This window comes from Myotis myotis, unplaced genomic scaffold (genome assembly GCF_014108235.1).
Source record: "Myotis myotis isolate mMyoMyo1 unplaced genomic scaffold, mMyoMyo1.p scaffold_m19_p_2, whole genome shotgun sequence".
NCBI classification, from domain to species: Eukaryota; Metazoa; Chordata; class Mammalia; order Chiroptera; family Vespertilionidae; genus Myotis; species Myotis myotis.
In genome coordinates, this window is record NW_023416324.1 from 62,120,556 (window position 1) to 62,148,467 (window position 27,912).

The following is a 27,912-nucleotide window of genomic DNA, read 5'->3' on the forward strand; positions in this document are numbered from 1 at the left end:
TTTATTCTTTATCTGTTTTTTATTATACTAGTAAGTAACATACACAGCCATATAACAAAAATGTATAAATTTTTCATCTCTTCAAGAGACTAGATCTGTTTGTACAGATCTTTTTCAAAATCTTAGTTGTTTGACAAAAGATGTTCATAGCTTTGGTTTTAAGGCTTCCCACATTTCTTCAGTTTGCTGTTTGGCTACAGCATCTCCGGAGTAGTCAAGACAGTTTGCATTCCACATGCCAATACCCCGTAAGCCCCAGGTTTGTACATATGCTCTCTTTAAAGAAATGCTCTTCGGGTTATCATACCACACTTGATGAAAATGGCCAGCAGAATCCTATACAAATAAATGAAAGTAGAAATTTTAAGTATTCAGTGCAATAAGAGGGAAAACATTTCTTAATTTCAAGGATTCTAAAAGGATACAATGAAATAATAAAAATGTAAGGGCACAGCACCTTCCAGCTCTATGATTGCATGGCTCTATATGTGATACTTGGTAGATTTCGTTGCTTGTGGCATTTTTACAACAGCAGAGATTACACAAATAAGCCTCCCAATAGCTTCCATTTAAGGTTTTCTCATGCCCTCAGATTCCTTCTTTGCCCTGATCTGATTATCATCAACCAAGATGTGTATCTGAGTAACTTGTGGAGTTTTCACGTAAAAGTGCAGATTCCAGTTACTTCATTTGACTTAATTAAAACCTTCCAGGGCTAGTGCTCTGATATGTATTCGTTTGTTTTGTGTTCTGTGCTCCGTTAGGGAACTGTGATACTCAGCCAAGGCTAAGGAGGATCGCTGCTATGGTTCTCTGATACCAGCTTACACACTTTTTTATATTCCCTACAGTTTCTAGAAATGTGCTTAGTTAGGAGCTCAACAGATTCTTTTGTTTATGATGCATTAGTCAAATCAAGAGGTAATGGCAATAGACAAGGAAAGTAACTTCTTTTCTAAGTCTTATGGAATTGACTAAGAGCCTGTCAGGTCCGGACTCCATGGGTGCCTTATGCACACAGCTGATGAAAACCATAAACTAGAAAGTGGTCTTTTGTTCACCTTCTACCCTGTAAAGTCCTTCTCCTCATAACATCTGTCTCTATCTAGCACTGACAGTCTCTCTCTTAGAAGGCAAATCATCCTATATAATAAAGAAGTCATATGCAAATTGACCATCACTCCAACACACAAGATGGCCACCCCCATGTGGCCACAAGATGGCCGACAGGGGAGGGCAGTTGGGGGGAACCAGGCTGGCAGGGGAGGGCAGTTAGGGGCGGCCAGGCCTGTGGGGGAGAGCAGTTAGGGGCGATCAGGCCGGCAGGGGAGGGCAGTTGGGGGCGACCAGGCTGGCAGGGGAGGGAAGTTAGGGGTGACCAAACTATCAGGGGAAGGCAGTTAGGGGGCAGTCGGGTCAGCAGGGGAGCAGTTAGGCGTCAATCAGGCTGCAGGGGAGTGGTTAGGGGGTGGTCAGGCTGGCAGGCAGAAGCAGTTAGGGGCAATCAGGCAGGCAGGCAGGCGAGTGGTTGGGAGCCAGAAGTCCTAGATTGTGAGATGGGTTCATGATTGGAGAGGGTGCAGGCTGGACTGAGGGACACACACTCCCCCATGCACGAATTTCATGCACTGGGCCTCTAGTTTATTGGAAAAATGAAAGAGAATAGGAGCGGATCTAGGCAAAAGGGTAGAGGAATGGGGTGGGGGGAATAGGAGGTAAAAATAGAATGACCTGTGGTCAAAAATAATTTACTGATTTTATATACATCTTGGAAAAATTTTAAAGGCAGTTCTCAACTAATGCTGGTAACATTTTTTTTTTTTTAAAATGATAGCACCACTGGAATTAGAATAGTCTCCTAAAATAACTTCTTTGAAGAACAACAGTCACTAGTAAATAAATAAGCTATGGAATATTGAAGTTATAATAGACTCATTACATACAAGCGTATCTTATACTATATCTTATATTCTGTACTTTCAGATATTTAGATCTAGTAACAATTGTAATTCACCATTAAAAGACAACTTGAAGAACTTGTACCTAAATATAGAAATATTTATTTTTGAAGATTAGGGGCAAATCCTAATAGCTTTGAATTTGCCATCATTCGAGATAGTACTCTGAGACTTTTTGACACTGTTAAGAAATTTCAGAGTCCGCCTGGCCCAGTGGTCGGTAAACTGCGGCTCGCGAGCCACATGTGGCTCTTTGGCCCCTTGAGTGTGGCTCTTCCACAAAATACCGACTTCTGCGCATGGGCCAGGAAGTTTCAATCGCACTCTACATGCGCGCCCTCCAAGCCCACGCTGTTTTCTCCCACCACCTGCTGTCTGAAATCGCCGTCAAGAGTCATCTTGAAGGTGGGGAAAATGGCGGCGGTATAAACGGACGTGTCCTGTGCCTTGTCCTGGAGCAGATAAGGGTGAGCAGCTGAAACGGGTAACATGCAGCCCGAATAGGCAGAGGATTTTCAGCTGAGAGACTGTCTGCAGCTAGGAAAGACCGAGAACCCCCCAGGAAAAAAAGGACGGTTGGAGACTGCGGCTGAAGCCTCTCCTGGTGCGCCAGCTAAGCAGCGGAGACTGCGCCATCTTGGGTGGTTGTTGCCGGCATCCAGAGACCAGCTACTAACCTGGAAACAAGGGATTCAAGCAGCGTGACTGCCTGAACTCAGAGGAGCACTGCTTCTTCTCACGGAAAGGTTGGACATCCCCTAAAGGTGCGGTTTGCAGTTCGGGTTGGAGGGAGGACCTAGCTCGCGCGCGCGAGCTGCAGCCATTGGGACCAGCGTGACCTGCGAGTGGGGAAGGGGCCCCACAGGGCTGCTGGCAGAAGGGAACGCGAAAAATGAGCCCATATCTGGACTGGATGTAAAGGAGCAGCCTTGGACTTTGCCAATCTGCTGGCTGCTTGGTGCCAGGGGCGAGTGGGCGCGCGGAGACTGCGCGCGGAGACTGTGCGCAGACCTGGAAGGTGGAGGCTTGCGAATTCGCACAACTATCAGGCTCTTGTTACAGTTCACCTTAGATCCGTGCATTTGATTATTAAACCCAGTGCATGGGATTCCCCAGTTGGGGTCATTTGCAGAGCCTGTAGGGGAAAGTTCTTTTTGGGGAGCCTGGGAAACAGCGGGCAGTGGCAAGGAACCAGCTCTGGGCAGTGGTCTTTCCCGAATCGGTTCCAAATACCATAGAGGAAAAAAAAAAACAAAACAAAACCCTACTGATAGAGAGGACCTATAGCCTCGGAGGTCAATCCAGACACACTGCCACCCAGAGGCAGAGCCACGAACTGTCTCTTCTGCGATCACAAATAAAGGCAGTCTGGTAAACAAATACAAGCTGCCTTAAAATCAGATCTGTGGTTTACTGCACGGAGGGACAGTGTATCGCAGGGAAGTTCATCACTCCCCTGAATGCCTGGCAGGACTGAGGCGTGCCAAAAAGAAGAGTGGAAGATCTGAAGCACCTTCACTTCCGAATATTTTTATATATATATATATTTTTTAATTCTTTTTTCAGCATTTCATTAAGAACCTATTTTATTTTTTATTTTTTCATCACTTGATTTTACCTTTTTAATTACTACATTTTTTTAACCAGTATTATTGCTATCCTTTTACCATTTTTTCAAGTGTCATTTTATTTATTATTATTTTTTTTTATTTTTCTTTATTTTATTTTGGGATTAGTGTTATACACACTATTTTCATCGTTCCTTTAGCATCATTTCTCTCTAGCTCACATTTACCCTTAAGCCAAAACTCTCTTCCTCACTTTTCCCCTTTTGTTGTCCTGTTTCTCTTACCCTATTCCTGCTTTGGATTTTACCTATTCCTTCTTTCTACCCACTGTCTAAATTTCACCCTACTTATATATCTAATTTCCAATCCCTCGCTCTCCCCATACAAATAGCCTCTTCCCCACCTCTATTTCATTCTCTTAATTTTTTTTTTTTTTTTGTCTTTTTGTTTTTTTCTTCTCTCCCTTTTCCCAATCTCATTTCGGCACTCCTTTTTGTTTTTTATTTTTCTCTTTAATCTTTTTCTCTTTTTCTTCTTTATCCCCTAATTCTCTTCGCTCGGGGGGTCACCTTTATTTGGGGTTATTAATATCGTGAATGCATTTAGTTTGTTGCCTTGTACGTTGTGCCTTGTTGTGTTGTATTTTGTGCCTTTGAATCAGCGCAGCAGAGAGAGAATTACATAACCAAACACCTTGAGAAGAGAAATCATGGTGAAACAAAGAACCAACCCAAATATGAAAGAAAAACAGGCATCATCAGAAAAGGAAGTAAACGAAATGGAGGCAATGGAGGCAAGCAACCTGTCAGAGAAAGAATTCAGAGTAATGGCCATAAGGTGGATGAAAAGAATGGAAGACCAATTCAACAATATGTGTAGGAACCAAGAGGAAATGAAGAAGAACCAAGAGGAAATGAAGAGAAACCAAGAAGAAATGAAAAACGACATCACTGCCATAAAGAACTCAATAGAAAGCATCAACAGTAGACTAGAAGAAGCAGAGGACCGCATCAGCGAGCTAGAAGACAAGGTAGAAAAAAATACCCAAACAGAACAGCTTCTAGAAAAAAAAATTAAAAAGCAGGAGGAGAGCCTAAGAGAACTATGGGACAATGCTAAACGAAACAACATCCGAATAATAGGGGTGCCAGAAGGAGAGGAAACTGAGCAAGGAATAGAAAACCTGTTTGAAAAAATAGTAACAGAAAATTTCCCTGATATAGGGAGGAAAAAACTCACACAAATCCAAGAAGCTCACAGAGTCCCAAACAAAATGAACCCGAAAAGACCGACACCAAGGCACATAATAATTAAATTGGCAAACACCAACGACAAAGCAAGAATCTTAAAAGCAGCCAGAGAGAGACAGAAAGTTACCTACAAAGGATCCCCCATCAGACTAGCGACCGATTTCTCAACAGAAACACATCAGGCAAGAAGGGAATGGAATGAAATATACAAAGTCATGCAAAGGAAGGGTCTGAATCCAAGAATACTATACCCAGCGAGGCTATCAATCAAAATTGAGGGTCAAATCAGGAGCTTCACAGACAAAAACGGTCTACGGGAGTTTATTACAACCAAACCAGCAATGCAAGAAATGCTAAAGGGTCTGCTGTAAATAGAAAAAACAGGAAACAAAGAAGGAACGCAGCGGTAAAGAACAAAAATGGCGACTAACAAGTTTCTATCAATAATAACTTTCAATGTAAATGGATTAAATTCCCCAGTCAAAAGGCATAGGGTAAATGAGTGGATAAGAAAACATGACCCATATATCTGCTGTCTACAGGAAACCCACCTCAGAAAAAAAGACGCACACAGACTGATGATGAAGGGATGGAAAAAGGTTTTTCAGGCCAATGGAAGTGAAAAAAAAGCCGGGGTAGCAATACTTATATCTGACAAATTAGATCTCAAAGTGAAGGACATAAAAAGAGATCAAGAAGGCCACTTCATAATACTAAAGGGAGCAGTCCAACAAGAAGAAATAACTCTGGTAAATATATATGCACCCAATATAGGAGCACCCAAATACGTAAGAAATCTTCTGGAGAAGATCAAGGGAGAGATTGACAGCAATACAATCATAGTAGGGGATCTTAACACCCCATTATCTCCACTGGACAAATCCTCTAAACAGAAACTCAGCAAAGAAACATCAATCCTAAATGACTCACTAGATCAGATGGAATTAATTGACATCTTCAGAACATTTCACCCCAAAGTCACAGAATATACATTCTCCTCGGGTGCACATTTGTCATCTTCAAAGATAGACCATATATTGGGTCACAGACAAAGTCTCTTCAAATTCAAGAAAATTGAAATCATATCAAGTATCTTCTCAGACCACAAAGGCATAAAACTGGAAATCAACTACAACAAAAACAATCCAAAAAAATCAAACACATGGAGACTAAATAGCATGCTATTAAACAACGACTGGGTCACCAGTGAGATCAAAGAAGAAATAAAAAACATCATGGCAACAAATGACAATGAAAACACAACAATCCAAAACCTATGGGACACAGCAAAAGCAGTCTTGAGAGGGAAGTTCATAGCTCTACAAGCCTACTGCAAGAAACAAGAAACAATGAGAATAAATGACCTAACTCTACAACTCGAAGAATTAGAAAGAGAGCAACAAAAAAAGCCCACTGTAAGCAGAAGGAAGGAAATAACAAAGATCAGAGCGGAGATAAACGACATAGAGACCAAAAAAACAATACAAAAGATCAACAAAACCAAGAGCTGGTTCTTTGAAAGGATAAACAAGATTGATACACCTCTAGCCAGGCTCACCAAGAAACAAAGAGAGAGGACCCAAATAAACAAAATCAGAAATGAAAGAGGAGAAATAACAACAGAACCCATAGAAATACAAAGGATTGTTAGAAAATACTATGAACAACTCTACTCCAACACACTAGACAACCTGGAGGAAATGGACATATTCCTAGATAAATACAACCTTCCAAAACTTAACCAGGAAGAATCTAAAAATCTCAATAGGCCAATAACTATGGAGGAAATCGAAGCAGTAATCAAAAAGCTTCCAGCAAACAAAAGCCCGGGGCCAGATGGCTTCACAGGGGAGTTTTACCAAACATTCAAGGAAGACCTAAAACCTATCCTCCTCAGACTATGTCAAAAGATCCAAGAGGAAGGAGCACTTCCCAGCTCATTCTATGAAGCCAACATCACCCTAATCCCAAAACCAGATAAAGACAATACAATGAAAGAGAATTATAGGCCAATATCCCTCATGAACATAGATGCCAAAATCCTCAACAAAATCCTAGCAAATCGGATCCAGCAGTACATCAAAAAGATCATACACCATGACCAAGTAGGATTTATCCCAGGGATGCAAGGATGGTACAATATCCGCAAATCAATAAATGTGATACATCACATAAACAAATTGAGAGAGAAAAACCACATAGTCATATCAATTGATGCGGAAAAAGCATTTGACAAAATCCAACACCCTTTCTTGATAAAAACTCTCAGCAAGATAGGAATTGAGGGATCATACCTCAACATAATAAAAGCCATATATGACAAACCCACAGCCAACATCATAATCAATGGGCAAAAACTAAAACCATTCCCCCTAAAAACAGGAACAAGACAGGGATGCCCCCTCTCACCACTCCTGTTCAACATAGTACTGGAAGTACTAGCCATTGCGATCAGACACGAAGAAGAAATAAAAGGCATCCAGATTGGAAAAGAAGAAGTAAAACTGTCCTTATTTGCAGATGACATGATACTGTACATACAGAACACTAAAGACTCCATCAAAAAATTATTAGACTTAATAAATGAATTCGGCAATGTAGCAGGATACAAAATTAATGCTAAGAAATCCATGGCATTTCTTTACACCAATAGTGAACTTACAGAAAGTGAAACTACAGAAGCAATCCCATTGACCATTGCACCAAAAAAATTAAAATACCTAGGAATAAACTTAACTAAGGAGGTAAAAGACTTATATGCTGAAAACTACAGGACACTGAAAAAAGAGATAGAGGAAGACATAAACAGATGGAAGAATATACCGTGTTCATGGATTGGTAGAATCAACATCATCAAAATGTCCATACTACCCAAAGCAATTTATAGATTCAATGCAATCCCCATTAAATTACCAACAGCATATTTCACAGATCTAGAACGAACGTTCCAAAAATTCATCTGGAATAAAAAAAGACCCCGAATAGCTGCAGCAATCCTGAGAAAGAACAAAGTAGGTGGGATCTCAATACCAGATATCAAACTGTATTACAAAGCCACTGTTCTTAAAACAGCTTGGTACTGGCACAAGAACAGACATATAGATCAATGGAATAGAATAGAGACCCCAGAAATCAACCCAAACCACTATGCCCAATTAATATTTGACAAAGGAGGCAAGAGCATACAATGGAGTCAAGACAGTCTTTTCAATAAATGGTGTTGGGAAAATTGGACAGATACATGCAAAAGGATGAAACTAGATCACCAACTCACACCATACACAAAAATAAACTCAAAATGGATAAAAGACTTAAACGTAAGACAGGAAACCATAAAAATACTAGAGGAATCCACAGGCAGCGAAATCGCAAACATATGCCGAAGAAATTTCTTCTCTGATAATGCTCCTAGGGCAATGGAAACTAAAGAGAAAATAAACAAATGGGACTACATCAAAATAAAAAGCTTTTGCACAGCAAAGGAAACCATCAACAAAACAACAAGAAGACCCACTACATGGGAGAACGTATTTGCCAATGATACCACCGATAAGGGTTTAATTTCCAACATTTACAGGGATCTCATGAAACTTAACAAAAGGAAGATAAACAATCCAATAAAAAAATGGGCAACGGACCTAGATAGACACTTTTTGAAAGAGGACATACAGAAGGCCGAAAGACATATGAAAACCTGCTCAAAGTCACTAATTATACGAGAGATGCAAATCAAAACGACAATGCGTTATCATCTCACACCTGTCAGAATGGCTATCATCAACAAATCAACAAACAACAAGTGTTGGAGAGGATGTGGAGAAAAAGGAACCCTTCTGCACTGCTGGTGGGAATGCAGACTGGTGCAGCCACTGTGGAGAACAGTATGGAGCTACCTCAGAAGACTAAAAATGGAACTCCCATTTGACCCAGTGATCCCACTACTAGGAATATATCCCAAGAAACCAGAAACGCCAATCAGAAAGGATATATGCACCCCTATGTTCATAGCAGCACAATTCACCATAGCTAAGATTTGGAAACAGCCTAAGTGCCCATCAGCAGATGAGTGGATTAGAAAACTGTGGTACATATACACAATGGAATACTATGCTGCGGTAAAAAAAAAGGAACTCTTGCCTTTTGCAACAGCATGGATGGAACTGGAGAGCATTATGCTAAGTGAAATAAGCCAGTCAGAGAAAGATAAATACCACATGATCTCACTCATTTGTGGATTATAGAGAACAACATAGACTGATGAAAAGGGACAGACCCAAAGACTGAGAAACAGCAATCAGGCTATCAATCCCCAGAAGGAAAGTAGGGGAGGGCGGGGGTAAGGGGAAGAGATCAACCGAAGGACTTGTATACATGTATATAAGCCAAACCAATGGACATGGACAACGGGGGGATGGGAGCATGAGTTTGTGTGTGGGGGGGAGGTTGGGGGTTAATGGGGGGGATGAGGACACATTTGTAATACCTTAACTAATAATAAAAGAAGAAGAAAAAAAAAGAAATTTCAAATGCCTCAAAATAGTGAAGGGTCAAAGGATGAAAAACTGAGTACATGTAGGAGTGATATATATGCATGGTTAGGCATAAATGCCTTCAAGAATACTGAGTACCAAGATGAAGCTGTATTGCTGAGACAGCATAAGAAGGCAGAATAATTCTCTTCAATCACATCAGAAACTTGATTTTGGTTGCTGCTAATTTTACAAGCAAAAAAAAGAGGAACAAAAGCGGTATGATTAGATTGTTGTCTGAAGTGCCATGGAATGAAGGGTCTTCAAGGCTCATCAAAATGTATTCTGAATTTTAAGACCTTAAAGAATGTGTCTTCTTTTTCATTATGGAAAAAAGAAGACAGGGATTCAAAAACACTACATCACAGCAACAACTATTATTCTGTATTACATATTTCTAAATTATGTATAATTGGTTACATACAGTCTTTACAAGACATATGCTTGAAACACCCTTCCCCATGCATGTTCCTAACAGTGCTAGGAAAGAAGGAAACAAGGTTCTATGTTAAAAAAAAAAATGTATGTACTGTAGCACTGCTCAAAGCCTTTCTTATAATGTACATTTTAAATCTCCAGGAGGGACGTACAGTATGCACTGTTTTCCAAATTTATTTGGCCATGGTGTGTGTGTGTGTGTGTGTGTGTGTGTGTGTGTGTGTGTGTGTAATATTAACAGTTCCTAGAACAGGATTCTATCAATATTATTTGGCAAAGGCAAGGTTACAGTATGCCATAGTTTAATTACTAGGTATGCACACTAGACTCTAAAGTTTAGAAAACTCTAAAATAAAGTTTTCTACATAATCGATATATAGGCATGTATAGATCCATTATAATTTATTAAATACTAGAGGCCTGGTGCACAAAAATTAGTGCACTCGGGGGGGGGGGGGGGTACCTCAGCCCGGCCTGTGCTCTCTCGCAGTCTGGGACCCCTCAGGAGATAACGACCTGCTGGCTTAGGCCTGCTACCGGGTGGCAGAGGGCAGGCCCAATCCCTAGGTGCAGCCCCTGGTCGGGCTCAGAGGAGGGCTGATTGGGGAGTTGGGGCGCCACCCCCTGTCATGCACAGAGCAGGGCAGATTGGGAGGTTGCAATGCCACCCTCAGTCACGCTCAGGGTAGGGCCGATTGGGGGGTTGGGGCACCGCCCCCTGTCACACTGAAGGCAGGGTCGATGGGGAGGTTGCGGCGCCACCCCCTGTCATGCACAGAGCAGGGCCAATAAGGGGGTTGAGGAGCTCCCCCCTGTCACGCACAGAGCAGGGTCAATCAGGGGGTTGGGGCGCCGCCACTCTCACTCTCAGGGCAGGGCCGATGGGGAGTTTATGGCTCTACCCCGTCACACACAGAGCAGGGCCCATGGGGTGGGGGGGTTGGGGTGCCGCACCCTGTCACACACAGAGCCGCAAAGTGATCAGGGGGTTGGGGAGCTCCCCCCTATCAGGCACAGAGCAGGGCCGATCAGGGGGTTGGGGCGCCTTCCCCTGTCACGAACAGAGCAGGGCCGATAGGGAGGTTGTGGCCCCGCCCCTGTCACACACAGAGCTGCAGGGCGATCAGGGGGTTTGGGCGCTGCCCCCTGTCACGCTGATCCTGGTGCTGGGAGGCCTCTCAGCTCTGCTGATCCCGGTGCTGGGAGGCATATTACCCTTTTACTATATAGAATAGAGGCCTGGTGCATGGGTGGGGGCCGGCTGGTTTGCCCTGAAGGGTGTCCTGGATCAGGGTGGGGGTCCCCACTGGGGTGCATGACCAGCCTGGATGAGGGGATGATGGCTGTTTGCAGCTGGTCACACACCCTTCAGGGTGGGGGTCCCCACTGGGGTGCCTGGCCAGTCACAGTGATGGGCTAAGGGCTGTTTTCAGGCTGGACTGAAGCTCCCAACTGCTCCTTTTTTTCTTTTTTCTTTTTTATTCTGGGCCAGCTTTAGCTCTGAGGCTTGGCTCCAGCTCTGAGGCCTCAGCTGCTGAAAACAGGTATCTGGTTTGTTTCGGTTCTATAATCGAAACTCTGTATCAACTCCAGCTCTGAGATCCCAGCTCTCTGAAAGCTGGTTTCTGGGGTTTTGTTTAGCTTCTATATTTGTTACAATGTTTTTTAAACTGCAAGCTCTGAGGCCAGCAAGGCAGGCGGGGAACATTTCAGTCCTCCGTCACTGAAGCAAGCAAGCCTCATGTTCAGTTTAAGCTGCCTGGCTGCCGGCCGCCATCTTGGCTGGCAGTTAATTTGCATATCGCCCTGATTAACCAATGGGAAGGGTAGCGGTTGTATGCCAATTACCATGTTTCTCTTTTATTAGATAGGATGTATGGTTGCTATCATCATTTTTTATAAAAGATTATCAGACCATTAGTTAAAATTGATATTCTTACTGGAATTAACTTACATCATATATTTTTAGGGCTCCTTTTACAGTAACAATCCAAAGTGAAGTCAAAGCTAGTACTTAAGAGTTTTGAGGTGTGAAAAATTATTATGCTAAAGGTAAATTATGAAAAATATAACTTTTCTTTGCCTCTTTGGTATGGCAATTCCTATTTATCAAACACTACCTGACAGAATTGCTTATCATTCATCCATTTCTTCAAATCTCTGTAATATTTTTAGTTCGTAATTTTAACATTGTTTTTCATTGGTCTCATATCACACAGTTTGACTGAATTTTGAAATAAATTTGAAAGATGCCATTTTCCATTGTAAAGTCCATGATGGCATCTCTTGTTCTCATCCTCACTCCTTTCTGCATAGGAGCCTCATCAGGGTCTCTATCTAGTTTGAAAGGGCGGTTTTCAGAGCTAGCAGCCTATTTTTTCCCAAAGCTTATTAGAAGCCACAGTCTTCATACATATTTGTCAGCTATTCAGGAAATCCTGTTTGTTATATGCATGCTTTTATTATACCACCTACAATGACAAGTGGCTCATGAAGAGCAGTTCCACTGTGACCATAACTTGAATTGCTCACCAGGGAAGTCAAGTTCCTGATTAAACAGATTCAAAGACAAGTTTACTGCTATAAACAGCAGTCAATATGTTGTACCGAAAAGAAAACTGATAGAAATTCTCCATATCAAATAGGTAATTATGAAAATATGCAATTACAAAAAGTCTTACTTTATAGTTATAATATGGAGACTTCTGATTTTCATCCCATAGGATTCCAGAAAGAGAACTCTTGACTTGCTTCATAATTATTTTATAGGGCACCTGACGTCCTGCAGCATCACTACATGGAGCTCCCCGGAAAGGGACTTTTGCAATGGTACAAACATGATCCTAGAAATGCAGAAATGTTCATATTAGAAATTATCATTTAAGTATATGTTAAGAGTTAAATCAGAAAATATACTGAAAACTATTTATTAGAAAAAAGGTATACTATATAAATGTAGATATGCTGACTATACAGTATGAAAATTAAATTTCATTATTAAATGAAAATATAGAATATTCAGAAACTTTCATGGGATTGAATATTTAAAAATAAACACTTTCCCTTTTAGTCTCAAACTACTAGTATATTTTAGAAATTCTAAAGTTTATATACACTATATATAGGATAGTTGGTAAATTCTAAATAGAATATTATATATTACAGCAAGATCTAAAAATACAAAAGAAAGAGAAATAAATTATGTAAGAAATGAAATGTTCTTACCTCTGAAAGAGTCAGGCAGGTATAATCATAACCATACCAGGGAAGACCCATTACAAGTTTCTTAGGGTTAATGCCCATCTTGATGTAGTCATCATATGCTAATCAAATAGGAACAGAAAAGGCATATTTTTTCCCTTCATATGTCTACTAATATATTTATACAAGCCTTGCAGCATCTAAGTTTGTAAAACAGGCACATTTCTGCAAAATACTAATACACTGTTTCTCTGATATTCTGAAAATCATCCCTTAAGAACTACATTGTAGTCCTGGCCGGTTTGGCTCCATGGATAGAGCATCAGCCTACTGACTGAAGGGTCCCGGGTTCGATTTCAGTCAAGGGCATATACCTCAATTGCAGGCTCAATCCCAGAGCATATGTGGGAGGCAACCAATCAATGTGTGTCTATCACATCGCTGTTTCCCTCTCTTTCTGTATCTCCCCCTCCCTTCCACTCTCTAAAAATCTACGGAAAAATATTCTCAGGTGAAGATTTAAAAAACAAACAAACAAAAAACTATACATTCTAAATCACTTTCTAAACCATTTCTATTAAGTAATAAAACCATGCAAAATAATTAAGATGAAATTAATGCAAAAATTACAAAATTTAATTCTAGAAAGAATGACACTTCAGGAAAGCATGCTGATTGTATCTATTAACTGCTAGGTATATTTTATATTCTCGATTCTAAAGGGTTTTTTCTTTTAAAAATATATTTTTATTGATTCAGAGAGGAAGGGAGAGGGAGAGAAAGATAGAAAAATCAATGATGAGAGAGAAGCATCTGCCTCCTGCACACCCAACCCTGGGATCGAGCCTTCAATGTGCCCCAACCGGAAATTGAACCATGACCATTCATAGGTCAACATTCAACCGCTGAGCCATGCCAGCCAGGCATAGGTTCTAAAGTTTTGGTAAAGTTCTATAAGTCTTAAACTTTTTGTCTGGGATGATCTCAGAATTTTTTATAGAAAGCACAAGTGTCTCATGTTTTCAAATACCCTAAAAGCATGAATTACACCTAAGGGATGAGAAATGTCCCCCTCTTACTCTGTATTAGATAATCTGTAGTTATAGAAACAAAGAGAAAAGTGAAGAAATTACTAGTACTATGGATCCCTTTCTGCCCAATGCTGCAAAATGTGTTGTTGTTTTTCCACCAAGAGAAGTTCTAAGACTATGTAGAATGTTAAGTAAATTTGCTACTTTTCATAACCTTTGAAATTATGGTATACCATTCAATAGCCAAGAAAGGGGTGGGTTATTCATCATTTCTGAAACACATTTGATTATGAAGCCTTTTCTATTGTCTAAAGTTTTACATATGTCTCCTTTTTCCCCACTTGACATCCCCCCGCCCCAGCCATTCCCACCCCGGGCAAGCCCCCACAGCCCCAGTGTCTCTGTCCATTGGCTATGCTAATATGCATGCATACAAGACCTTTGGTTGCTCTCCAACCCCCCCCCGCCTGCCATTTGTCTCTGGATGAATTCTTGTTCATCATGATTATGAAACTTTTATTGATAGAGCCCAATTATCATCTCTTCCATGAAACAGTTTGGGAAGATTAGATTAAATAATTACATTTTAATTATAACAGAATTAAATTGTCAAATTTTTAATTATCTGTCCAAACAACTAGGACATGCTAAAATGAGGCCAGGTTCTAAGGTTTTACCTCTATATAAAAGAGAAATAATTTTTTACTTATTAACCAATCAACAAATCAGTGCCAACTATCTGAGAAAAATTCACTTGAGTCCATATAGTAAGCAACCTTTGATTCAATTGGTTGATGGGATATAAAATAATCCAAACTTTGGAAAGGATAATGCAAAGGCCATATCATATGAATGAGAGGTCAGAAATACTCTTAATTGTGATGCTATACAGGCATATCCTCCTTATTGCACTTCAAAGATGTGACTCTCCAGCCACAAAATGATTATGACTTCCTTTATTGCAATACTCACTTTATTGCTGTGGTCTAGAACCAAACCTATAATATCTCCTAGGTATGCATGTAATTTGCAATATAGCATGTACTAATAGTAAATGTCAAATGAAATAAAGCCAATTCTATCAATCATGTGTAGAAGGTATTCACATCATAACTATCTTTGCTATTAAATGATTTAACATTGGGTATTTCAACAACAAAAAAATCTTGCCAAGTTCTAGATTAAAAAATATCTTATTTATGCAATTTTGAGAGAAGTGTGTTGACTTGAAGTTAAAACACTTGAGTTTCAACGATGTAATACTTCATAGCTGTGCAATCAAGATAACACCCTTCATCTCATGTGCAATAGATGACTAATAAATAACATACTTATTTAAAAGATTTTTAGAAGAATTAAATAAAAACTTTAAAACTTTAACATTTTTGTAAACTTTAAAGCTCTCCAAATTAAATGTGTTTCATGTTTCAAGAAAGCATGGAAAAGGTATACAAATGCCTTAGAAATACTAAAATAAGACTTAGTGTTTGAGGTTATGGAATTAGTATTAGCAATAAATGATTATTTGGTGTGTCTTACCAGTTATCGTCTGATTATAGGGAGCGTTGGCTGCTGCAATACACTCTGACCAGACCTGACTTTGTTCATCATAAGACATCACAAAGAGAAAGTCACAAGCATCTGCAATTCCAGTATAATTATAGCACCTTCTGTCTATGCACTTTGGAGACCAAGCTACATCAAAGGTTACCTGTGGAGAAACGCAAACCATTTTACGTAACAGGATCAAATATGCATATTATGTTAGATGTTTTGTTGACTACATATTCTCATCTAATACTAGCCAAGAAAACAGAACTGCTTTCATATATGAATGTAGGGTTGGACACATATGGAACTAGAAAAGGTCTAAGAAACACATTTTTTGCCTACATGGATTGTTTCAGACATATATTTGGACAATATTTTGGATACATATTTGGAAAATGGACATATATTTGCAACCAGAGTTAAATATATATAATTTCAGGAGCTTTGAACTGTGTAGAAGGGGAGTCTTAAACTCAAATGTCTTCAAAGGTTAGATTGGAAACTCAACAGATCGAAAGAAACAGGTGTAATGACAGTAGGGCAGTGATGGCGAACCTATGACACGTGTATCAGAGATGACACGCGAACTCATTTTTTTGGTTGATTTTCTTTGCTACATGGCATTTAAATATATAAAATAAATATCAAAAATATAAGTCTTTGTTTTACTATGGTTGCAAATATCAAAAAATTTTTATATGTGACACGGCACCAGAGTTAAGTTAGGGTTTTTCAAAATGCTGACACGCCGAGCTCAAAAGGTTCGCCACCATTGCAGTAGGGTGTGGTGGGAAAACAATTGGAAAATAAAAGCAGCACCCTAAAATAATTCAAATACAAAAGTTTTTTCTTGTGTGTTTTTTTTTATATATATATTTTATTGATTTTTTGCAGAGAGGAAGGGAGAGAGACAGAGAGTTAGAAACATCGATGAGAGAGAAACATCGATCAGCTGCCTCCTGCACATCTCCTACTGGAGATGTGCCCGCAACCAGGGTACATGCCCTTGACCGGAATCGAACTGGGACCCCTGAGTCCGCAGGCCGACGCTCTATCCACTGAGCCAAACCGGTTCAGCCAAATACAAAAGTTTTTAAAAAATTACCCAGGTTGCCTGACTGGTATGGCTCAATGGTTAGCACTGACCTATGAACCAAGAGGTAAGGGTTCGATTCCCAGTCAGGACACATACCCAGGTTACAGGCTTGATCCCCAGTGGAGGGTGTGCAGGAGGTAGCCAACCAATTATTCTCTCTCATCATTGATGTTTCTATCTTTCTCTCCATCTGCCTTCCTCTTTGAAATAAATACAAATTTATTTTTTAAAATTATGCAGGATAAATTGGTCAGTCATATGTTGGTACAAGATGACTGGCCTGGAAGTAGGAGTCCGATTTACAATTACATTATTATGATGGGTTTATTCCAACATTACAGTTAAAGAATAGTGGTGTTTTATAGCTACAGGTATAATCAACTACAAATGAATAAATCACTTAAATGGTCCAATTTTATGGAAATATTCCAATAAAACTTAAGTGATAAATTATCTTCCATTTTGAATGGTGAGCCAGTCTTCTACAACAAGTCCGTTTGCCTTAACCAAGTATTAATTAGCCTTATATGTGAGCAAATATTCTAAGGCAGTGATGGCGAACCTTTTGAGCTCGGCGTGTCAGCGTTTTGAAAGAACCTAACTTAACTCTGGTGCCGTGTCACATATAGAAATTTTTTGATATTTGCAACCATAGTATAAAAAAGATTTATATTTTTGATATTTATTTTATATATTTAAATGCCATTTAACAAAGAAAAATCAACCAAAAAAAAAGAGTTCGCGTGTCACCTCTGACACGGGTGTCATAGGTTCGCCATCACTGTCTAAGGTTTCATTAAAAGTTCTTATTTAGGTTCTCAGTAAACCCACTGATTAATTATTACAAATGATTGAGATACTTTAGTTAAAATTTTTACACTTTGACCAATTTATTCTTCTATTACTATTTTTAAGACTTTCTCAAAGTTCTCTCAATAATTCTCTATTAACACTAAAGGAAGCTCTACAAAAAGAAAACCTTATAGGTTATAAGGCAAAATTTTGCTTCTTGGACCCTGCCTTATTGCTGCTTCCTATTATAAAATGGGAGCTATACTATTGTAAATATATTTCAAATCCCTTTTGTAAGTTCTTACTTCTCCCCTAAACATTTAATAGTATTTTCACCTGGATTTCATAGTTAATCTCATATTTTTGAGAGGGCAATATTAATATTTTAGACAAACCAAAAGACTTTGGTTCAAGGGTTGGCTCTGCTTAACTAGGTCTGTGTAACTTAAAACATCTGTGCTCCTACCTATAAATATGAGGGTGTAGAAAGAACTCCTCAGGAGCATTTCTAGCTCTTTAGTTCTCAGACCAAAATTCTGTAACCTTAAATTATCACATTTCCCCCCAAACACATTTCTCCTTCCAGACTCTATTGTAGTCTCTCTCTCTCTCTTTTTCTGGTCACCATTTTAAGAACCTTTCTGACTCTTCTTCCCGATACCCCATTGCTAATCTCATGTTTTCCTTTCCTTCTCACAATTCTTTGGCCTCTTCCTTTCCATTAATTAATTAATTCAATAAGCATTTGTTGAATAGTTGCTGAGTGTTAGGGTTATGCCATCATCTCAATCCAAACCATAAATCATATTATTGTATTATCGGGTTAGTCCTTACTGGTCTCCGTTTCTCCTCTAGAAACTTTACATACTGCTGTACAATATTCTTCTCCAAGCAGTTTCTACACATGTAACCTGTTACTTACAGAATAAAACACATAGTCTTCAATCTGATATTCTTGGCCTTCCACAATCTGGCCTATCCTGGCAACTGTACTTACCACTAATCTACCTAACATGAATTTGACATAGAAGCCCAAATTGTTCTACTTGCCCCTCAAACATGGAAATAGTCCTACTGCTCAATTTCTTCCTCCTTGACCTCTCACTATAGCTTAATCAGCACTAGCAAATAGGTTATTTTTTTTCACTAACCAATTCTAATTTATGAATAAAAGCAATGTAAAGAATGTGGGGAGCTATGGCCAGTTGTTCAGTGGTTAGAGCATTGGCCCTTGGACCAAAGGGTTAGGGGTTCGATTCCTAGTCAAGGGCATGTACTTCCTCCCTCCCTTCCACACTATCTAAAAATCAGTGGAAAAACATATCCTCGGGTGAAGATTACAAAAAAACGCTTAAAAAAAACCCTGACTATTAAAGTAAACCATTAAAAAAAAAAGAATGAGGGTTAAGTCTCCTATAGCAAAGTATTGAGAAGAGGAATCTGGTGGCCTGCATACCAGATATTTGCTATTCTCGGTCTAAATTGTACTAATCTGAAAAGCTGATTTCCACTCAGATTAATCCTTGTATCATTTATTAATTTCTCAATAATTCTCAAATGCCCGTTACCAAATGTACCAGAATCACCTCGCACAACTTGATAAACATATAGTTCCTAGGCTCTATCCCAGATCTACTGAATCAATCACTGGGTATATTTTTAACAAGTATTCCCAAGTGATTCTGAAATAGGTTTAGAATCACTGGTTAATAATTACTTACATAATACAAAACATAAAATATATTTTACATATATATATATATAATATATTTTTTAGTCTAATCTAATAAAAGAGAAACATGCTACACCCACAAGCCATGCCCACAAGCCACGCTCACCAACCAATCAGGAGCATATATGCAAATTAACCCAACTAAGATGATGGCAGCCACGGAGCTGGAGTTGCCCCCGGCAATGGAGGAAGCCAAGCTTCCCGCCTGCCCTGGCCAGCCCTGAGCTCCGCTCAAAACTACAAAGTTTCAATTATAGAAGATAAATAAATCCCAGATACCTGCTTCCAGACGGCATGGCCTCCGTTCAAGGAGGGGCTGGGACCTTGGGTGGCCAGGGGGACCAAGGCTACAAAGTTTCAATTATAGAAGATAAATAAATCCCAGATACCTGCTTCCAGCCCGCGGCATGGCCAGCCCCCGGAGGGGAGTTATTAGCACTGGTGCCAGGCTAGGCTGCACCCGGGGCTTTTTGCAAGCCCGCTAAAGGTCTGGAAGTCCCATTCCACATTTGGGGGACAAAGACACCAAAAGGGGATAAAAGAGGGGCTTCCACCATATTGGTTTGCTCAGAATTTGAGAGGCAACCTCCCCTGAGTCTGTCGGCGTAATAAAGCTGTGTAACTCCATTTCTCTAAGCATTGTTTGGTTTTTCTCTGGTCTTCTACAACAGTCTAACATATGCTCTCTCCTGGAAAATGTTCCATGTGCACTTGAGAAGATGTGTATGCTGTTTCTGTTCGATGGAATGTTCTGTGTATGTCAGTTAGGTCACTTTCCTCTAAAACAGTTATTTTTAACCAGCATGCTGCAAGAATTTTTAAAACATGCAATACCTGATGATTTAGTCAGGGGCACTGACCTTTTTCCCCCTAGATTGTCAAATAAAAAAATGAGAACAGCCAACACAACAACAGCTTTTCAGCATGAATGTCCTGTCTTGAACCATAAAATATATAGGTCATTTAATATAGCTGCATCTTATTGGTCATGTCCCATAATAAGGTTGCATCTGATTGGTTAATTCTTGGTACAAGAAATCCTTATATACAAGTATAGGCACCTGATTTTTTTAAAAGTCACTTTGAGCAAAAAGGGTAGGTAATTACTATAATTTTTTTTATAAATCAATCAAATTATACCTATTTTTTTCTGTCAGATTAGCAAAAATATATTTTTTGGTGTGCTACAGAGTTTATATGTGTCATGAGATGAAAAGGGTTGGAAATTGCTGCTATAACCTTATTGAAGTCTCCTTATTGAAGTCTCCCTAGTGATTATCTGTCTGCATAATCTATCTGTTACCAGAGCTAGCTAATTATTGATGGGCAAGGAAGCAAAGGGGGAGACATTGTTGAGCATATTCAGCTGGGAAGCAGAAGCCTGTTTGCTTCACCAGGAAGCTATAGCTTCACACTCCCCCCAGGAACCACCAATCAATTGCCCAAAGATCACTGGGGGAAGGGATAGAACAAAGGGGAAGTAAACACATGGGCAATAAAATCAAAATGGCACAGTGGGAGGTGTTCACCACAGAAGCCTGTCAGTCTAATCTGGGAAAAAGATCACTGACTAGGGGGTGGACCCCAATACAAGCCCGAGAAAGTTTGGGAAGCTAATTGGTTATTTTGTTTGTTTCTTAAATATATTTTTATTGATTTCAGAAAGGGAAAGGGAGAGATAGAGTTAGAAATATCAATGGTAAGAGTGAATAATTGATTGGCTGCCTCCTGAATGCCCCACACTAGGGATTAAGCCCACAACCCAGGCATGTGCCCTGACCCAGAATCAACTGTGACCTCCTGGTTCATAGGTCGATGCTCAACCACTGAACCACACTGGCCAGGCTAATTGGTTATTTTGAATAAGTTTCTGGTTCCTCCAAAGCCCAAGAATACATAATTTCAGGTGAATAAAGAAGCTCTCTCTCTCCCTCACTGACCTGCACTTGCCCCATTCATTCTTGTTCTCTCCCGCCTGGATACAAACGACCAAACAGGTCTAGTGGCCACCTGGCCCGAGGCAGACTATGCGGGCTCCCAAGGATTATGAAACAGGAACTCTGGGCATCGGCTTTTATTTTGGCCCTGCTGAAGACATGGTTGGACTTTTTCAATGGTGGGATGAAGGGAGACTGGACATTGGGAAGCCAGGAGAACTCTTTTAATATTGCACCACAAATAAACCATGCCACATCACAATTTCTTGTGTGTGGATCCTTGAAATGCTTTTCTCAAGATCCCATGAAACAGTCTTTTTCTCACTGACAACATATATACTGCTTAAATTGGAGTATAGAAGTCCCCTATTATTGTAGTACTAGAGGTCCAATGTATGAAATTCATGCAAGAGTAGGCCTTCCTTCCCCTGGCTGCTGGCAGGCAACTGGGACTCGGGCTTCCCTCGTAGCCCCGGCTTCATCTGGAAGGTTGCCCGGAAGGACGTCTGGTCTAATTAGTATATTACGCCTTTATTATTATAGATTGCTGTCTATTGCTTCCTTCAAATATGTTAGCATTTGCTTGATATACCTGGGTATTCTAATGTTGGATGCATAAATATTTATAACATATATTGGTCCATTTGATGTGTCTCATAAGTTCCTTAAGCTACCTGCAGTCTTTTTCATCCTTTTTTCTTTTCACTGCTGATTAGATGAAATTCTCTACCTTTAAGTTTACTGACTCTTCTGCTTAATTCAGTTTTTTATTGAACCCTTCTGTTGAATCTTTCAGTTCTGTTATTGTTATTCTTCATTTCTATGATTTCTGTTTAGGACTTTTTAATATTTTCTATCTTTGTTGAAATTCTCATTTTGTTCAGACATTGCTCTCCTGATTCAGTGAGCCATGTTATGACTATTATTTTGAATTCACTATGGAGTAAATCACTTACCTCAATTTCTTTTCTTTTTTTTTTTTTTAAATATATTTTATTGATTTTTTTACAGAGAGGAAGGGAGAGGGATAGAGAGTTAGAAACATCGATGAGAGAGAAACATCCATCAGCTGCCTTCTGCACATCTCCTACTGGGGATGTGCCCGCAACCGAGGCACATGCCCCTGACCGGAATCGAACCTGGGACGCTTGAGTCCACAGGCCGACGCTCTATCCATTGAGCCAAACCGGTTTCGGCTACCTCAATTTCATTAAAGTCTTTTTATAATGTTTGATCTTGTTATTTTGTTTGGGGCATGGGGAGGGTTGCAGTTACTACCTAGATGTGTGCTAATTAGAAGTCAGAGCCTCTGGCAGCAACTTTATGCAGTCAAACCCAGAAAAAGACTAGGAGATACATTGCTGGTTTTGCCTGCTCTTTCTGAGCTGAGCTCTGTGGGGGCAGGAGGGGAAAATGCCCATGACAAGTGCTCAAGTGCTTTGGGAAACTCTCTTTGTCGCTACCATCCTCTGGCTTTCAGAGCTAGGCTTGGGGGGCCATCCCTCACGTGGGAGCCTTAAAAATTGGTGCATTCCAAACCCCTCCTTCCTCAGAGAGAAGCTGTAGTTGGGGGCTCCCTCCCTATTAAATGGTGCTGTGTCAGGAGTGGGGTTTATGGCAAGAGTGTGTCTCACCCTTTCCTGACCATTTCAATGTTATTTTCTCAGTTGCCAGATGTGTAGGCACTCAGTTAGGTTCTGGATTTCTCTCTGTAGAAATCGTTCCGTTTGCAGCTGTACATTTCATGTGTCCATTTCAGGTGGAAAATTCAGGAGTATCTTATGTCTTCATTTGGGCTAGAATTTCCTAGCCTAGTAGTTCTTAACCATAATCACCTATAAAACGCGTAAAAAATATGGACTCCTGGCTCACTTAAACTGTGTGAATAGTAACCCCTGGGAGTGCGTTCCAGTGTGTATGTGTGTGTATGTATGTGCGTGTGTGTTTATGACTAGGTTTGAGAATTACTAATCTGGGGCCACATTATCCTTTGTTATCCATACATTGCCTGGCAAGATGCCCTGTGCTATGATCCGCTCTAATCGCGCTCATTCTGGCAGAGGGGATGCACTCTGCCTTTTGTCATAACTCTCGCTGATTCTGGGGAGTCAGTCCTTTGAGCCTTAATGGGCCTTGGGTGCTTTACAAAGTAATTCAGTCTATGGAGCAGCTGCAGTACCTCTACGCTAAGGCAAGAGCTGTCTGTCCTGCACCGGAGAAAGCAGGGTCTAAACAACTTAGCCCTTCCTGATTCTTTCTGATCCCTTTGCCTAGCTAATAGTTCTAGTCCTGCTGCAAGGTTAGAAGGTGGTGCAATCCATGCTGTATCTTGATGTACATAGAGAACAGACTTATCATCTTAAAATTCTGTAAAACATTTAAAATAAAACCTCCAAAGTTCCAGAAATATTTTCTAGGATATATATTTTCTACTCAATTACTATAAGACAGATTCTATTAATTATACCTTCATGAATACATCTTGATAAGGAAATTTAGGGATTTCCAAAACACATCAAAGGAATTTTTACCTGTGATCCCTCAATTTCACGATGGAAAGAATCTGTAGTTTCTTTGACTAAAGCAGTTAAGGCATCATATTCAGGTGATGGACAAGTAACTTCTTGCTCTATGTCTATATTAATTCCATCCATATATTGTGTTTTGGCCAAATTAACTTGTTGAGCTATCCAGGATGTTCTGAAATGAGGATTAATGATATCCTTTAAGGACACATCTCCTGTGAAATCAATACACACATTTTGTTCATATATGCTTTTCACAGTTCAATGACATTTACTTCACAACCCCATTCCAAAGAGATCAAAATGTCCTTTAAACATCTCATTATTTTGGAACTCTAAGCTCCCAATTTAAGTCTTCCAAATGAAGAAATAATATACCAAAATAATAAAAAGTTATTACTCATTCATCTCCAAAGTAACTGTTATGAGTAATTAGTAAAATCATTCTCAAAGTAGAAGCAGAAATTGTGGACTATGACTAGCTAAAGGTCATCATGCTAATTAGCAGTCACGTTTTGCTCAAAGTGATGCAGTGGTTTATTTAATTCCTTAATAATATTTGTATTTGTGAAATGAATTACACAGCCTGTAAGAGTTTAGGATGCTAAAAAATATACCAGATGAACATGAAAAGGGAATTATTTTGAAAGTCAGAGTAGCAAATGATGCAAGTAAACTTACCAATTGTCTGGAGACATCTGGTAAAAAAACTGGCACCCACCTTTTAGCACTACTCTGGCTCCTTTTGAATGAGCATAGCACATAAGTTCTGAGTCATATTTTCCAAAAAGTGCCACAGTTGTAATCTGTGACCAGTCGTAAGATTTCCAAGTTTTGCCACCAACATCAAACACAAAGACCTGTTAGGACAACAGGGATAAGCAAGTACCATCAAACATCAAACATATGCAAGGCACTGGGGGCACTGTAAGTACAAGAGTGAAAAAGACATGGGGCGTAGGGTCCCAATATAATTGGTGGCAGGGGAAACTAGCCAGCCTGGAAAGTAGGGAAGGGTAGCTAGGAGGAGATAGTAGCAAGTGTCAAGGCCCAGAGGCAGAGAGAGCATGGTGGTTGTGTAACTAAATACTGAGTACGGCTCTCCCCTAGAATTTGTTTTTTTGTTTTTTGTTTTTACTTCTGACCTCCAAAACTGTAAGGAAAAAAAAGCGTTGTTTTAAGACACTGAGTTTGTGTTAATTTGTTATAGAGGCAACAAGAAACTAATACATTTAAACCACATTTTTGCTATAGAACAGTTGCTATAAAATTGAGTTAAACGTTTCAGGAAAAAATTAGAGTTTTCTTACGAAAGTCCTTCATATCAGATGAATTAGAATCACAGAGAAGTGAAACTGTTCTGTTCAGGAACAATGATGTCGCATTTAGATTGCGACAGCAGGGATGAACCAGAGAGTGGCAGGCAGGATTAAATCATGAAAGGCCTTGAAAGCCCTCTTGAGAAATTCGTATTTTATCCAGAGGGAAAGCGTTTAAAGGAGAAGTCACACATTTACACTTTAGGTCTTTATTTATGTATGCATTTTTGGAAAATCCCTTCAGCTGAAGTGGAAATGGATTCAAGAGGGGCTAAAATTGGAGGCAGAATGTCTAATAGGGAAGCTGTTGGAAGAATATAGGCAAGCGATGTTAGTGACCTCAGCTAATGTTGTGGAGCAGCAAAGGTGAGATTAATGAACAGATCTGAAAGATCCTAAGGAAGCAAAATTAATAGGACCTTGTAGAAACATCAATGGTGACAATAATTGATCGGCTGCCTCCTGCATGCCCCCCACTGGGGATCAATCCCGAAACCTGGGCATGTGGCTGATTGAGAATTGCACCAGGACCTCCTGGTTCATAAGTCGATTCTCAACCACTGAGCTGTACCGGCCAGGTGATATTGCAATTCTATGAATGATTTTTGGGGAACCTGACTTCCTAGAATAGTACTCAAGTTAAATTCTGAAGTAGATGATGTTATGTTTCTCCAGTATTTTTACCCCACAGATAATTCTAGAAGCACAGAAGGCCCACTGATTACTATTATTTTATCCCAAATAAGGTGTTAATTGATTCAGCAAATACTTACTGAATTCCATCCAGTAAGGTATAGGAAGAGCATATTGCTAGGCATTAGTGGCAAAGAGGTTAAAAAGAAAGAACAGGTCCTTTATTTAAGTACAATTGTGGTAAGAGCTACATGGGAATGCCGGGGCCCATGGTAGCATATAAAGGGACCTGCTTCCCTACTTGGGCAGGAAAACTTCACTGAGGACTACACACTTAGGAAAGGAGTGAATTCTGGGGGATGATCTAGACAGAATGGAGGAGTCATAACTATGGACAAAAAAAAAAAAAAAAAAAAAAGCATTCTCAGCAGAGGAAAGAAAAGAGTGCAAAGGTATCAATCCCTCAAGAGAATTTGGGATTTATGGAATCAAAAGAAAGTCAATGTGGCTAGGACACAAGATCCTGTAAGTACATAGAATCAGATGAATCTAGTAAGGTGGCAAGATCAAGTAAAGCTTTGGAGACCAGAGAGGATTTTGCATTTTATCCTGAGATCAATGGGAAACCATTAGAGCAGTGGTTCTCAACCTTCCTAATGCCGCGACCCTTTAATACAGCTCCTCATGCTGTGGTGACCCCCAATTTCATTGTTACACATTGAACATAATTAAAGCATAGTGATTAATCACAAAAACAATATGTAATTATATATGTGTTTTCCGATGGTCTTAGGCGACCCCTGTGAAAGGGTTGTTCGACCCCCAAAGGGGTCGTGACCCACAGGTTGAGAACCGCTGCATTAGGATATTTTAAGCGGGGGTGGGGCCTAAGATGTGCTTAAAGAAATAAGAGAGAGGAAGAGAAGGATAGCCTATCCTATATAATAAAAGCCTAATATGATTGTCCCCTGGAACTGGCAATGGCCCCTACATTATAAAACAATGCTGTTTGGACTAAGCCTTTCCACCTCTCAGATGTCCAATTCCGTTATGTTATGTGCAGTCATCAAACTCTAAGCAATCAGGTTGTTTTCATGTTGCCTCTGAAACAGTTGGATTAAAGTTGTCAAATTGTTAGGTGAGTAGAAAGAAAATTCACCGAAAGACCTATTTTTACCCCCCTTCTTGGGTGGTTTTGAGGTGCCTAAAGGAAAGGGGTGGTGGGTAGAGGAAAGAAATGGTAAGCAAAACATTCTGCTCTCCAATGCACTGTTGGAGTGCAAAGATTCAAACTGAACCCTCATATTCTCTCTCTCTCTCTCTCTCCCTCCCCCCCCCCCCCCCCCCCCCCCACTTCTCTCCCTAACTCTTGTTAATCCTCACCAGAGGATATTTTTCCATTGATTTTTAGAGAGAGTGGAAGAGAGAGGGAAAGAGAGAGAACATCTAAGTGAGAGGAACACACATTGATTGGTTGCCTCCTGCACGCGCCCCGGGCTGGGGAGAAACCTGCAACCAAGGTACTTGCCCTTGGCCAGAATTGAACCGGGACCCTTGGTCCGCAGGCCCACGATCTATCCACTGAGCCAAACTGCCTAGGGTTGAATCCTCATTCTCTTGAAAACCACGGGATCTTGCTGCTTAGGGAATGTCTCATTATCCTAATTCCTTGCTTGCAAGCACTGCAAGCGACACAGCCGGATAATGAAAAAAGCTTGTGTTTGGATTCGGATCTGGGTTTGAATACTTGCTATGAGACGTGGGAGGAATTACTCCATCTCTCTGAGCTCGAGTTTCCTCATTTAAAAGATGCAGGAAATTCAGAAATAGAAAGGTCCGGGCAAGTAAGTGGTCAAATTGGTTTCAGCACCGGCACCACCTCTCTTTAGGGCTCAGTTCGACTCTAACGTCTCTTTGAGATTGGAGGGCCAGACCCCGAGGGCAGGGAGAGGCACCTACCTCGAAGTTGGAGTGGTTGCGGATGGGTTGGCACAGCGCTGGATCCTGGCACGGGCAGCTGGCCGCGGCCCCGAGCGGCCGCAGCAGCGGCCACAGCAGCAGCAGCAGCAGCGGAGCGATCCCACGGGCGCTGCTCCCCGGCCGGGCTAGGGGGCGCGGGAGTCCGCGCGACGCTCCGGACATGCTGGTGGGTCACCGCGCGAGTGGGTTCCCCGGGCCCGGCCGGAGGGGCGGGGCCTGCAGCTTTGGTTCAGGCGCGGTGGGCGGTGCTCCCGGGGGAAGGGGCGGGGCGGGAAGGGGCGGGGCGTTAGCCTGGCTGGGTGCCTGGGCAGCGTGTAGTAGGGAGGCCGCTGTGAAAGGGGAGCCAGGGCCTCTGGTCACAGGTGGCCAGTT

The 27,912-nt window shown here is 40.6% G+C and overlaps 1 protein-coding gene across 1 annotated transcript; it reads right to left on the reverse strand.

Annotated features, from left to right (window-relative positions):
• On the reverse strand, window positions 1-27,769 carry CTBS (chitobiase). Its single transcript, XM_036351863.1, has 7 exons — window positions 27,520-27,769; window positions 24,330-24,468; window positions 23,615-23,823; window positions 15,515-15,686; window positions 12,969-13,066; window positions 12,425-12,586; window positions 1-336 (listed from the first exon to the last, which is right to left on the reverse strand). The coding sequence occupies exons 1-7, from the start codon at window positions 27,700-27,702 to the stop codon at window positions 145-147; spliced, it is 1,155 nt and encodes a 384-aa protein (XP_036207756.1). The 5' UTR covers window positions 27,703-27,769; the 3' UTR covers window positions 1-144.
• Between the last annotated feature and the right edge of the window lie 143 nt (window positions 27,770-27,912).

Excerpts from the sequence above, each read along its gene's own strand:
- CTBS (XM_036351863.1), bottom strand. The coding sequence starts at position 27,702 with ATGTCCGGAGCGTCGCGCGGACTCCCGCGCCCCCTAGCCCGGCCGGGG. Across the intron at positions 15,687-23,614 it reads GTGAAATTGAGGGATCACAG|GTAACCTTTGATGTAGCTTG; the intron begins GTAAAAATTCCT and ends GTTTCTCCACAG. Across the intron at positions 13,067-15,514 it reads CTATAATCAGACGATAACTG|CATATGATGACTACATCAAG; the intron begins GTAAGACACACC and ends CTATTTGATTAG.